Source organism: Mastacembelus armatus, chromosome 5, assembly GCF_900324485.2.
Source record: "Mastacembelus armatus chromosome 5, fMasArm1.2, whole genome shotgun sequence".
In the NCBI taxonomy this organism is placed as follows: domain Eukaryota; kingdom Metazoa; phylum Chordata; class Actinopteri; order Synbranchiformes; family Mastacembelidae; genus Mastacembelus; species Mastacembelus armatus.
In genome coordinates, this window is record NC_046637.1 from 3,418,843 (window position 1) to 3,434,427 (window position 15,585).

Consider the following 15,585-nt stretch of genomic DNA (forward strand, 5'->3'; position numbering starts at 1 on the left):
TTTTTTGTTTTTTTGTTTACTGGCTGGTGTTTATCCTTCCCAAGCCTCATTTTATCCTGATGTTGGTATTTAAATGCTGCGGAACATCTCAGCCAAAATCCATCTGTTAATTTATTAATATGCAGAGACTTGGTGGAGTGTTGTAGGAAATCTGTATCAGTGGCTTTTGAGCATTTTCAATAAGGTTCCACATTATATTTATAAAAAAAAAAAAGACAAACATTAAAAGATGAGGCAAAGGTTGTTTTTTTTTTTTACCAGCTATAAACCCATATTAGAGGGCGCCTTATTAGAAGCTGACTCCAGAAACAGACACAGTTTGTGTGTCAGTGTGTGTGCTTTGTGTGCCACAAGTGTTTGCTTAAACTACTGTGTGCATGTTTGTCCGTGGAGGAGACTGATGCTGGCGAATATCAGAGGCTGTAGCTTTTATCCAGCAGGCCTCTTTGTCAAACACAGCACAGCTGCAGTGTGTGCATGTGCCGTGCTGGGGCCGCAGCATTTCCAGCTCCAGCCAAGTTTTATGGAAATAAACAATGTTTACGAGGCACCGTTGTGAGATGGGTGCTGTAGAAATGCTATTTCAATTCAGTTTTGTCATTTTCCATTTTTTATTCTCTGTGCTCCTGTTTGTTTTATTAGAAAATATGCGGTGGTTTCATTCCTCACTATCTCAGGGTTGCTGTTCTCCACTGTGTTGAATTAAGTAGGGCCTGTGTGAGGTGTCTGTTCTCCCTGCTCCAGTTTATTTCACTACCGCTCACTTAGCCGCGTTTGAGATTGTTTACATCTCTGCATTTTAAGCATTTAGTGTACAGTCTTATCTAAAGAAGACTACAGCAGTAGGAATGAACAGACTTTCTGTAACATTATCAGCAATATTACTACATACTTATACAGACCAACACCCAGGGGCTGGCACTGTAAAGCATATATTTCATCTACACCACAGCTCTGCACATCAGTGATAGTTAATGCTCGACTTTTACGGGCAGCACGTATTTGTTTTTGCCTTTATTTTATTTTCACTCTAAGATAACCTTCGTTTCCTTCTCTGTCGTATTCATTACTTGAAATGTTATTTATTATTTAATCAGGCATGTCATGACCTTCCCATGCATTTTCATAATATTCATAAACCTTTTGGTTATACTGTATAGGCCCTTTTGTTGAACCAGGTCTATGAGATGAAAGTGGTTCTGTTCATCTTAAAGTGCATTAACTGATCTCAAGATGATTGTAATTATGTGCGAAAAGGAGGGAAGCACCAGCCAGAAAGCTGCCTCTTATGTAATGCTGCTATACATGACATTTGAAGCAACATTTGCAGTAATAAAATCAGTTCTTCACTCCTGTAGTTTATGAAAGATATAAAACCTTGTATTAAGGTGCTTCATTCACCAAGCTGACGCTCTAAAATTAAGTGAGAGTGTCTGATGGCCTGCCAGCGGGGTCGGGGGATTTCAGGCTATGATCCGGCTCATAAGGGACTAACAGGCTGGGACTGTACTCAGGCAACAGAACTGGTCTTTGTTCTGTTGTACCTTTTATGGCCTCTCAAAGGCGATGTCACAAACATCATTTGTATAAGCTTGAAACTCGAATCAGAATCAACTTTATGACCAGGCACAGTGACTCACAACGCACTTGTCATATCAGTAATTACAGACACAAGAGAATAAAAATAGAAAAGTAATAAATGTAAGTAGAAACAAGTGATGACATAGATGAAGCGCGTCAAGGTGAGTATTGTCTAAAACAGCTATTGCAAAGTGTTTACTGTTATTGCACTGACTCCAGTATTGCACTGTTTGGGTGTTTACTGACAAACACTGAATAAATGTTCAGTGCGTTGAAAGAACTTGTTGTTGTGTCTGGTTGTTTTGGGGCACAGTGTTCTGTACTAGTGCCCAGAGGGGAGGAGTCCAAACAGTCTGAGGTGCAGTCGGAGCAGGGAGAGCACATCCCTGATGGGCTCCTTTGCTGATTGATTAGACTAATTTGGTCTAATTGTCAGTGCAACAAATGTGCTGATACCAACACAGAGATCTAAGATATTAAACAGAATAAATGTGATTCCCTGCAGCTTGGTGATTAGTCCTGCATCTGAAGGCACCTAAACAGATTTGCTGAAGACATGAATAAAAGAAGAAACTCAACTTTGCCATCTTCCAAAATCCATTTGTTCTCTTCTCAAACTGTATTTTGTAAGGAAAGAGACTACTTACCTCACCTGTCCAGCCCTCTAATGCATTAACAGAACACTGGCAAATTTTGTTTTCCAAGAGATCCAACATATAAATAGAGAATTTCCCAGTATGTTGACACCCCCAGTCCTGCCCTTAAACGCTCTCTCTGCTAACTGTGTCATGGCCCAATATACATAACACATAATCCTTTTTTATCTCTTTGCACCTTGACATCTGAAATCCTGCGGTAAAATAAAAGATTCCCAAAGTGAACTCATGACAGGAAGCCATTTATTTTCCTATAGTTAGAATATACTGTATAAAACCTTAAAACCTCAAACTTCTCTCTCCTGCACCCACCCTGACACCTTCCTGGCTTGCCCTGTAACTCAGCAGGCACCTATTGTTTTAAGTTCCAACATTTCTGTTTTTAGAAGTTTCAATTTGGGACAGAATGTTCTGCTTCTGTAAAAAGCATTAAGGGTCTCTATGGATAGAAAGAAAACACACAAAAGAAATGCTAATCTACACACACACACACACACACCCACACGCACACACACACACAAACCCAAACATGTATGTAGAGTAATGTGTATGCAAAAAAACATAACTAGCAGTACACACTATACTGTGTTTCCATCATCCTGTTTTCTATTGTTCACAACCAGATAATGTTACTGGAAAGCAAACAATAGCCCAATACTATTTCATATTCACACTGTCTCTATTGTTCTCATTGACTCTTGATACGGAAAGAAGAAGAAGTGAGAGAGAGAAAGGCAGATGAAGACTAAAGCCGGATAAAATTTCCAGGCCATAGCATTATTATCACTGAGATAAACATATACAACACAGAGATGGAAAAAGAAATAGAGAGAAACACATTGCTGAGCTGTTAATTTCTAACAAAGGCCTCAATGGTTTAATCAGGCTATTCATTCAGCAGTGCAGAGGCAGACGGGAGGAGCAATGACTCCTGGGAAAATAAAACTTCACAAATGACAGGATACAAGTGCCTGCCATTTCTGTGCTATGGCAACCCATTGCAACCAAAATTCACATCAAAATCAGTACCAGCCCACCACATAAAGAATCAAAGAGTAGAAACTCTGTTCACCCTGGAAGAGATGATCAGAGATGGAGCATCAGAATAACGCTGGAAATTCAGCCGGTGGTGACAGCTTGACGGGAAACGGCCTGAATCGGCATTCGAGTGACGTTTGTTTGACAGTCACGGTGCAGCTTCCTGCCAGCCAAGTTAAGAGGAGTGACAGAACGAGCACTCTCCCTCTGGATGCTAATGTAGGCCACACATACTCCCTTCATTCCTATATTAGAAATTATTTTCTGACAAACTATTCACTGACAAGCTAATCTTCACAGATTGGCAGTGATTTACGTGTGTGCTAAAAAAAAAAAACGTGTGTGTTGTTATCGTACCTCTAGGTGTTACTCTAGTTGTCAATCGTTAACGTCTGCTTGTTTAATTTGTAGACAAAAGAAAATATAGCAAATGGGAACATGTGACAGAAGAGGGCAGCCATTATACTGTGAGCACAAGGGGGAAACACAATAAAAACATTGATTTAAAAAGTTGGATCACAATGCAAGAACTGCCAGTTGTAGCGCAACTATACAGATTTGAGGGATGTAAGAAAAGGAGAAAAATAGTCAAGAGGATTATTTTACTGAGTGATACCAATAATAATGTGAATGAGGGTAATTTACAAAATGTAGGTTAATAAACTCAAATTTGTCGTTAAAAAAAATCCACATATTTCTTGATTTAAAATGATGTGACCTATATGAAACATGTACACACATGCAGTTTTTAAACGCTACTAGTATACTGTAGCTACAGTTGCTGTATATGGTGAAGAAAAGTCTGTTTGTGGAAATATAATAAGCTTTCTTTCTTCACTCAGCCTCTAATTTGCCACCAACGGTGTTCTTATTGTTATGTTGCTTGAAACAAAAATATAATGACATTAATTATTTTTGCATTTAGTTATTTTAGGTTGATGCAGAGATGCATTAGGATATGGTTAAATTCTTACAATGGTGTTACCCATACTGCAGTGTGTATTTTGACATGTTTTGCTGTATAAATATAGTGGATAAGAAAGCAGCAGGTAACTTTGCTTTAAATTGAATGTTTAGTGAGATAGTTGCCATCTTCCCAGAGTGCCTCAGTGAACTGAAAATCATAAAAAATATATAAATAATGAGTACAACAAAGCTGAAACAGTTTGGGAAATTACACAAGTAGATCTGGCCTCAGCATTGAGGTAATGAGGGAGAATTGAAAATGAAGATGTGGCAGGTAAAGATGCAGAGGCAGGAAGTGGTAGTCATCCTGTCAGTGTGTGTGTGTGTGTGTAGACAGCAGGGAGTCTTAGTCGGATCACCTATTATCCCCTTATGTGGAAAACCATCATAGTGTGAGAACATTTTGGCTCCAACCTTCAGTGGGCAGCTTCAGTTTATTATTATTATTATTAGACTTTCAGTTGCCAGTGAGTATCCTCACAACTATAGTGTGTATATGTGTGTGTTTCCTGTTCTGTTTGGTGGCAAACAGGTTATAGATATTTTACTTCATTGGGTTCAGAAGTGTTTTAAAAGATGTGTATCCATTGTGGCTCATTTATTTCTTTTGATATGAACATTGTGTATTATTTTTTTCACATTTGAATGTTTGATTGCCTCTGTCTTAAAAAGCAAAAAAAAAAAAACACTGATTTGTTACTAAAGAAAATCAGGTTGTTTATGCAACCCTGCAGTGCAAAATAGAAGTGGTTAAAGACACTCAGCATCAGGTGACTTTGCTGGTTACAGCCAGAGTGGAGGAAGAGTCAGGATGACTCTTTTCTTAGCTTGTGGGAAAGTTAAACCAGGGTGTAATAAATATTTAATGCACACATGTATAAAGGAAAAGCAGGGCTGCATTGCTATACACAAGTACACACACACACACGCACACACACACACACACACACACACACACACACACACACACACACACACGCACACACGCACACACGCACACATACACAGGTGTAAGTGATACTAGGCCGTTCCCTCACCAGAGAGCCAGTGTGACAGAGTAAATGGGGTCACGAGCTCAAGGACTTGAAAGCCTCACTAAATATAGTCCATTATTGACAGAAAAGTAAAACAATACAGAGGAAGAGTATAAATAGGAAAAGAAGGATGAGACTGCTTTTCACCGTTTAGTTTCAGTGACTTGATTCTGCCGCAGTGTTTTTGTTTGTATGTTTTAAAACTGGCAATTATCTGTGGCCCACATGTTTTCTACACCAGGAGCAGATATGTGTGCATAACTCTGCTTAGTGTATGTTTCCCTGCCATTGAACCATAACGTGGTGAAGACACAAAAGCTTAACGCAGCGCATTGCCCTGCAGAGACCTCTTCTTGCAGCTCTTAATCAGCAGTCTGAGCGCGTGTGTCAGGAACTTCCACTAAGAGACTGTTTTAAGCTTTGACACCCACGTTAGAGGCCAGCTGAGGTCACAGTAGAGTGGCGTAGCTGTCTTTGTTAAAGGCTGATTATGTAATCGCTGTATAAACAAGGGTTGGCTCAACCTCCTTTAAGGTTGAGAACACAGGAATGGAGTCTCCTAAAGAGACTGGGTTTAAAAAACACCAAGGACTAAATGTGAACTAACATGTCTTATTCTAAAAGAGTTTTTTTTTTATATTCAATAAAATAAACCAATAATATCATTAATAATCATCAGCATATTGTCAAAATGCACATTTTTAGCACCGAGCGACAAACTATTATTGTAACAATAGTTTTTTGGGATGGAAAAATTATTCCATTATTTTTGAGGCCATCCCAGATTCTAATGAAAACATTGATTATGAGGTTATTGAGGTCAGAAGCTGCTGCTATCACTCAGTAAACAGTAAACAGAATCAATAGTGAGATCACCTCTGGCGATTGCTGCTCACCTAATGAGAATCAATCATTCCTCTGTTCAGAAACAGGCGAAAAGGGAAAAAATGTAACAGCTATATGTCTGCAGTTTCTACAGAAATCCACACAGTAACTCACTGAAATAAATGCCAGACCAGCTGCCAGTATTGATTTTTGTGATTGATTAAAGGCCATACCTGAGGAGAGAAGAACTGAAGAGTAAAGTTATTCAACACACAAGACCAGACCAGACCAGACCAGAATAACTACACCCTACACTAGTAGCCTATTGCTTGGTGTGTGGATTGAGCAGCTTTAAGTTTTGTCAGAAAAACTGTCCTGTATGTTTTTCAGTCTGGCTGCTGGATACCGAGCAGGTGGAGGCCTGAGTGCGATTTAACATACAGTACAGTGTGTGAAGTTGGATGCTCACAGGTGATTCAGCAGGTCCTCAAAGATAAACGACATGAAAGGTTCTTCCAAAAATGACTTGTAGCTGTGTTTGCAAATGGCTGAAGTCCTGTGCTGTAGCAGCCGATTTGACTGTTGTCTTACTATTGAATAGGCCTTATCAGCGTACATCGGCCCTGTTTATATAGGTCAGAAGGTCCCTACTCACCTACTGGAAACAATGTGAGTCAATGGCGATTAGCAGTTGCTTATGCTAATGCTGTGCATTTTTGTTTGTTTTATTTCCTAACCCTAACCAAGACATTTTATGTTCTAAACCAAATCGAGAATTTTTATTTCCTAACCCTAACAAAGATGTTTTATTTCCTAAACCATACCGAGACATTTTATGTTCAAAACCAAAACGACACGTTTTATTTCTTAAACCACACTGAGACATTTTATTTCTTAAACCTAACCGACCTGTTTTAATGCCTAAATATAACTGAGTAGTTGTTGTACTTAAACTTAAGGACGTCACTGACGTAATGGATACCGTAATGACGACAATGAATGACGAAAAATGGAATAAAAACGACCTACTGAATCTACTGGTAGGTGAGTAGGGACCTACTGACCCATATAAATAGGGCTGACATATTCTGAAAATACCTGATTAATAGTAAGACAACAGTCAAACCGGGTGCCTGTAGAGTAACACCAAAATGCGATTACCAACTGTCAGAAAACAGTTGGTAATCGCAAGACCGAGAAGAAATGAAGTCGCTTTTTATGTGAACACCAAAGCATTAAAACTTTAATAGCTGGGATGTGGTGCTTTTCAGAATAGGTCTAAAATATTTGCCTTCTTGGTTGGTCAAATCAAATCAGCAATGCTGTGATCTCATGATTTGCTTCGCTGCTTTTTCCTAATCAATGTTAGCACCAGCATCTGCTGAACTAGCAGGGCTTCAGGAACAACTCCAGAGACCAGCAGGGAGGCAAGCTAGCTAACAGGGAGGACCCACAACGCTTGAACAGTCTGATGAGGCAATCAGAGAAGAGACTGACAAGGTCATGATCTGTGTGTGCAAGTGTGTGTTTGAGTGTTTCTCTGCTCTCACTTCGGCAACCGCCAATATCTGTGTCTTACCTGAGGGGTCGGGGGGAGGTGGAGCTGCAGGGAGTCTTACAAACTTCAGATTCCTTTAAACCAGTTACAGTAGACGCTGTCACTTATAAATCCAGCTTTAAATTTAAATATATTAAAACAGCTGGTGTGTATTGATCATTTCATTTCTTTTTCCTGCAGTGTAAATACAATACGCAGGTGATGTATATTTCACCAGAAAGAAACTGCTTTGTAATTCTCTGATTGTCTTTGACCAGGGCTATGTCTGCTAAGAATGAGACGCTGATCTGATAAATTAGTTTAATAAAATGACTTAAACCTTGGGGTTAGTCACAAGGCTTTGAGAACAGTCATCACTCATCACTCCAGCATCTATAAAACAAATGAGTTTTGTTCTTCATTTTTCAAATGATTATATATTTCTTCCTCCGTGATCTGTTCCTCAGCTCTATCCAGTCCAAAAACCTACCCTCCATCAAATGTTCCCCAGGCGTCATTTATCCTGTCGCATTAGCAGAGAACAAGAGGGAGTGTATGAGTGGGTGGGTGGGGGTTGTCCCTTTAGATCTCACCCAGATGTTTCCTTTAATCCAGTAATTAGCTGCAATTATAGTAATAGATACAAGACATGGAGGGATCATATTTGCACACTGAATTAATTCATGTAATCATGGCCCTACACTGAAAACTGTTACTTTCAGAACATATTTACACTTACTTGATATGTTTTATCTCCTCTCACAGTTCCCTCTTCGTTCTTCTCACTCCCTTTATTTCTCCTCAAATTTCTCCCCCTCCACCCCCACCTCCTGCCACCTCCCTCTCATTGTCCCAGGTGTAATTCATCTGGTTTCCATCATAAAAAGTGAGGGTCATACAGGGGAAAAATACATGAGACAACAGAGCAGGACAGGACAGGACAAGAGCCCCTTTAGATGTTGCAGATGATGCCTTTAATCCTGTCAATAGCTGCAATTATAGTAATTATCTCTAATAGCAGTGCATTGTGTTGAGGCTCTGATCTGTTTAACAGATGAAGCCTGGACGTGCCGCCTCCACTGGACAGAGAGTGCAGGGAGTTTAGATTCATATTAATGAAGCAGACACAAAACAAGGCGAAACTGATGATGGTCCCATGAGGTTTATAGACTGAGGAGAGTGTTTTTCAAGCTCTGGGTCAAGGTGTAATGGAGGCCTCAGAGATGATACTGAGTGGTCTATGTACAGCACAGAAAGAGAGGACACACTGGAGACTGATGTAGGAAAGGCTTGGGAGAAAAGAGAAGCAATTACAGTATATGGGAGGAAGTTGCTGCCAAAAATAAGATCTGCTTATGGTAGAAGAAATGTGAGATTAGAAGATTAATTGTGAATGAGCAGCTAAAGCTATTTTAAACTTCATAAAGCTGAAAGCTCCTATTTTAAATTGAGGAATTATGTTTCCTCAGCAGTATGTTCAATATAACTATCAAAAAATTATTAAAAATAGCTAAAGATGTGTTGGCTATGCCCCCCGTCAGAAATCCCTTCTCAAACTTTAATGCAAAGGAGCAAAAGACTGATTGTATGAAATCATTTTTCTGTGAGGATACACCCAACTAAGATGACAGCTCCACTGAGGAATGGGTCACACATTAAAGTTAGAGACGTGTAAAAGGAAACACACATCCACTTTCACTTATCTGCACATGTCCCGGTCTTTAGATGCTTGTCAGCAAATGTGTACTTTCAAAAAATCTATAATTTTTGCCATTTATCAAACAAAATTCCTCCTTTCAACCGCAATGTAGGGACATGTGTGTTTTATGATACAGGTTTATCCTAAAGCTGTGACATCAGGAGACAGTAAAACCGAAAAAAAGAAAAGAAAATCAAAAACCAAAAACTGCCATACATGTTCTGTAGTCACAAGAAAAACATTTTTAAACAGAGCTCAAGTTAAATTTAATGGTGAACATAAAAAAAGCTTTCTGTCCTCAATAACCGAGACGTAGACACATGGATGTTTTAAAGAATACACTCCATTACTGACTTCACTAAGTCTATACACACACAGAGTCAAACACTTATTCAAGAACATACATTTTGCTTGCTACTTCTCTCTCTCACACACACACACACACACACACACACACACACACACACATGGCCCTGACAGTCTCGGTGTGAGGAAGCTCCTTGATGCAGTGATACAAGAGGCAGACAGGAGACAGAGAGCAGGTCAATAATTCATTAGACAGAGGGCTCAACTCAACTTCAACCTCAATAAACCACACACACACACACACACACACACACTCTCTCTCACAAATAAATGTGTACACCCACGTCTTTCAATCTGTCTCTCTATCTCACTCACTCCCAAACACTGTTCAAGGACTGTCAGTGGAAACATCTCTCTCTTCCCTACTTTTCTCTTAGTACAAGACTCCACACTTACGTCTAAATTACTGCTCAAATCGAATTTCAAATGCGGTTTCTATTCCTGGGTATAACTCATATCTGATACCAATGTGACATGACAAATCTGGGCTAGATTACATATGACAAAAATACTGTAGGTTTTCCACATTGTTCCTGCCTTTTGGGTCTTTACAGAAATATCTAAATCTTCATGGATCCACTGAAGTCACTACTTGGATTTCTTGAAATTTATGGGGTTTGGTTGGTACAAAATTCTACCAGTACTCTAACAGACATATGACATTGTGGCATGACAACAAAGAGATTTGGATGCACCACCACACAGTGTTGTTCACAGTCTGGTGTGGAAGAACTTCAGTTGCCCACAGAGAGAACTGACCTCAGCCCCATCTTCAGCCTCAACTTGGCTGATGTGCTCAGGGCTGAATGAAGCAAACCCCTGCAGCCGTGTTCAACACTCTTGTAGGAAACCCAGAAGAATGAAGGAGACACGACAACATATAAATCCCAGTTGTGGAATCAGATGTTCCACAGTTACATATGAGTGTAATGGTGCTTTGAGATCCAGTTCTGAAAGCAAATTCCAGCCAGGCGAACCAAACAAAGAGTGGTTGCACACTCACGTCTTATCAGAATGATCTCTTCATTGAGTGACAGTGACCAGGACATGTATCAGGCTTTGCAGGCACTGGTGAAAAAAAGGGTTTTTGGTGTTGACAGTGGCTCAAAAACATCAGATTTATGAGAAGGATCTGATTCTTAAATGATACAGCTGCTGTGAGAACAGACTCTCACGTTCTTATCCCTCTTTTATCCAAACATCATTAGGTAACCTCTCTTTACTTTTATTTACAATATTAGTCCCCCTTGACTTCTCCCCTCCAACCTTTACTTAGATTCCTTCCCCTCTTTCACACTATAGTATTTACTCACTTGGATTTAAGTATTATTCTTAGAAAAGCTGTTCAACCACCTATAAAAAAAAAAAAATCTTTCTCTTTCCCTTCAACCCTTTTTCTCTTTTCTCCCCCTTATGCTTATAGTAGGTCTCATCTTCTTTCTGCTCATTTCTTTCTTCACGTCTCTTTCATATCTAGTTTGAGTTTGCGGCTGCTTCATCTCAGCCTCTTGCCAGAGGTCTAAATGGTTTGTAGCTGCAGACAGATGCTGGGGTTTCTGTTGTAGTTGTAATAAAGCAGAAAGTCACTGGAAGGCAGCCAAGGTGAAATGAGAGCTCTGGGCCCTGAGACCAGCATCAAACCAGGGATCAAACCCACAATCCTTTGCTTCACACTGTCAAAATCTAGTTGTTTCAACCCAAAATGATAAATGATATCAGTATAAAACAAAGCTCAACCTGAAATGTAAACTTCGATGTTCAGACTCTAGGTATTACTAGGTGCCACTGCAGACACAGTGGCCTCGCACAGACCAACTTTCCAGTGTTTTTGTCATTTTACATGTCTTCAACTATAGAAAAGAGAAATTCTTATGCAGTTTAACTCAGCTATGGCCTTCAGCATCTTCTGGAGCATAGAGTAGTGATTATGATGGATTACCCAGCATGAAATGAAAATCTGCAGCATCTTTATTTTCATTGAAACGTGGCTACACAGCAACATTTTAGACATGGCCATCAAGCTGGATGCGCTAACTCGCTACTGAATCGTCAGGGACTCATCGCTGTCTGGTGGGACATAGAGCAGTGCACGGTGTAATTTCATCAACAAGGAATGGTGCACAATTGTTGTGGTTCAAGACTATTCTCCCCTACTGCAATTTATAATCATCAAATACTGGCTGTACTGTTGAGGGAGTCCACAACTGCTGTCTCAGCCTGGGAGATCAGTGCAGTGGCAGCAGCAAACAACCACGTTAACAGGCCTGAAACAGTCTGTTCAGGCTGTTTATTAGCTGTGTCCATGTGAAACTCACTAAACCTAAAGAAGAGAAGACTTCATTTCTAGTTATGTTCATTCTTTTAGTATTAGTTCTTCATAAGCTAAAACAGTCAGGAGCCATTTTTGAATCACTATCAGTAGATGTGAAGTTGCTCCTGGTGATGTTATTAAAACTAAACGTTTTTAAACTAAACGTTGGGAAAGAATTACGATCAGCTCTGCTATTTCAGGAAAAAACTGTAGCTCTAAGACAGAATTAGTCATCAAGCAGTTTTAATTTAGTGCTTAGTACACTAAGCATGACAATCAATCAACCCATCGTTCCAAGTGGAAAAAATGAGGATCACAAGAAAAAAGTTCTAAATTGAGACGCTTTAAAATTTTTATGTATTTGCCCATTTTTGCATAACATTAAGTCTATTTACAAAAATCTGAATGCAGAAGATCATAAAGGCGTATCTCAAACACTGGCACTGAGTATTGGCCAAACTGCCTGTGACCTGTGGGTTCTATGCTTTCACAGTATGGATTTTCAACCTAGCACCTGCATCATGACCTTGAGAGTGACTGACCTCATACAGCGTGATGACACCATTGGTCTCATTGGGAGCTTTCCACTGCATGAAGATCTTCTCTTCGTAGGGTGTGTTCTGTAGGGACTCCATCGGCACAGAGCCAGGCACTGCAGGAAGAGAAGAGCACACAAAACATTTTAACACATTTTGACATTAATAAGCAAATTCTGGACAAGCTTTGTTAGTGGAAGATGCTCAGCAACTCAGTACCATTTAATTTGATGGTAATTTAATATAAGAATAAAAGTGTTAATGATTTCACTCATTCTCTACTTCACCGTGATTAAACACCTTCTGAAAACTCTATATTCCACACAAGCTATTAATTCAATTCTTCAAGAATATCATAATATACATACAAATATCATAAAATACACACAAATATCATAACATACATACAAATATCATAAAATATTACCCTTCAAAAGTTTGAATAGGCCTCGAAATCTTCAAGTATTACAATATAGGTTCGGTTTCATTCTGGTTTATTGATGTACTGTACAATATTTTGCAACCCCTGATCATTCTCACTGGGTTTGTCATGTATCTTGCTGAGTTCTCTCCCCAGGCTGTCTGCAGACATTGCCAGAGCTGTTGTGCGTTTCTTGGCTGCAGGCTTTGAACCCTAGAACCTAATTTGTCCTACTGGAGTTTTATGAGACTGAGGAGGCCATATGATAATTGATACCATGTCATCCTTCTCTTTCTTTTCCAAGTGATTTGTGCAAAACCTGGATTTGTTTTTTTGGGGTTGTTGTCTTGCTGTAGGACAAAAATTGTTCTATAAGATGGACTGATAGCCATTCTGGTCGAGCACTCCATGGATTTTGTGGAGATCTCCAACTGGGCCTGTACCAAAACACCCTAATGCATCACAGACCCCCTCCCCTGTTTTACTGTCGGGGTGCCAGACTGAGGACTCATGCCTTCACCTCCCAAAACGGGTTCAAAAACTAAAGTCACGGTTTGGGTTAGAACAAATTTCTTAAACTTCAAAACAGCCACTGAAACTCTAAATCAGTGCTTACACATTTGTGCAGTCCAAGGTCTTTGGTCTGTAATCACATGAAACTTCATGTCAATTTACTTTGCTATGTTGAGACATTATTTTTTAGCCTTCCAAAATAATGCTGTACAGCAATAAGCTTGAGAGGAACTAAAACTAAAATGTAAAACCTCAGAATTTCAAGGCATATTCGAACTTTTGAAGGGTAGTGTATACACAGCTGATATACTGAACCACAGAGTCTATCACTGATTCTAAGCCTTAACATTAATTCATTTACTATAATTATAAAGCAGCATGCATATAAAAGAAACACAGAAAGCACAGGAGGTAAAATGGAATAAAAGAAGAGTGGGAAGAATGAAGAAGAGAGGAAGGCACAAGGAAGAAGATGAATATTAAATTTCACTTCAGTTTCTCATCATTTAATTCTATTATTTAAGTGTAGCAAAAGTTTCAAATATCTGGGAACCTACTCATCAGAAATATTAAGTTACCAAAATCTAATTCATGGCTCTTTCCCTGTGAGTCAGAATGAGACTCACTGCTTGCTGCAGAAAATTGTATCATGAAAGACATTTGCAGCAATTAGGTATGACATGATATTCAATTATATTTCTTATACTCTGAGGCTGCTTTTCATTTATTTTTTATATACTGAATATATATTGTGCTTTGCTGGCAAGCTCACAGAAAGAACCAGTCTGATTCGCAGCAACTAGGATATTTACCTTTAGAAACAGATATTGTGCTACTTCACTGTACATTTATTTTTCACGAACAAAGTTAACTTTAACTATGAGCTTTGGCTCCCAGGTATCACTGTAATACTGTAATACACTGTAATTCAGTTGAGCTGTTATTTGTGAATTTAAACTAGTATCATCCTAAAGTGATCCTAAACATATCATGTAAACTAAATCTCGAAGCAGCTCTGTACATGGTGAATAATGGAGCAAAAGAGATAAAACTACAGCAGCCACTGTGATTTTCTTGGGCTTTGGCCACATTTCCTGACATACCGCTGGGAGCCATACATTCAAATCAAACTCATTTGGATGGAATACCTCAAACAAAAAGCCTATTAGCTTACAAAGTCAATTACTATTTCAATGTCAATGGACCAACTGTCTCCCATCAGGGGAACACCTTCACCTGATGTCTACATGCTCAGATTTCCAGCTTAAGGAGGCTCAGTACAGTTTGTATTTGCTCTTTATAGCACTGACACGTTTCCATTGTTCTGGCTCAATAATGTTTTGCACCTGAAACAATGATTTGTTGATTAAAAAGTGTTTAATCTCAGTCCGTTCAAATCCACATCACATAAGCAACACAGCGATTAAAGCCCTGTTTGTGTACAATTGAACAGTAGCCTTTACTGTCTGAGGCCAGGTGACTCAGGAACAATGATTTGTTCTGATTGGTCAGTCTCAAGATAGTTTGCTTTACTGTCTCTAACAATAATGAGTCCCACATACTAACATACCTCTCTCCTGTGGGCGAACAACACCTGTTAAAGACACGCTTAAGCAGTGAATTGGATTAATTTTGGTCATGTAAACTGGGAGGACCAAATGATACAGCATGTCAAATGTCAACACTTTGCCCAAATCCTGAAAACATCCTGAAAACATCCTGAAAACATCCTGAAAACATCACTGGCAGGACATTTGAGTAAACATGTGCCTGGAGGTTCATACAATACTGAGCTGTAACAGCACTGCACATCTCTTATTCACACGACCAGCGAGGGGCAGACAGGTTTACTACAGTGCACAGACGCTCGACTCATTATAGTAAAATCTACCTGGTAACCAGAGTGTGCATGTGTCTGTGTGTGTGCATTTTCAGCAAGCGACAGGCTTTCACAAGTCTTTACGAAAGGCATACAGACAGAGAAGAGGTGTCAGACACCTCGTCGGGGAGCAAAACTGCCAAACACACAAAAACAGACACACACAGTTCCACACAGACACACCTAGTACTGGGCCCATAAACGTCCTGGTGCTTGTGCACAT

The 15,585-nt window shown here is 39.4% G+C and overlaps 1 protein-coding gene across 1 annotated transcript in view; it reads right to left on the reverse strand.

The window, feature by feature from the left end:
• Nucleotides 1–15,585, reverse strand: part of ptprt (protein tyrosine phosphatase receptor type T) — a 266,980-nt gene that overhangs the window by 120,503 nt on the left and 130,892 nt on the right. Inside the window, exon 11 of the mRNA XM_026307430.1 lies at nt 12,556–12,665. Within this exon, the coding sequence (XP_026163215.1) occupies nt 12,556–12,665 (110 nt within the window). The remainder of the gene's footprint in view (nt 1–12,555; nt 12,666–15,585) is intronic.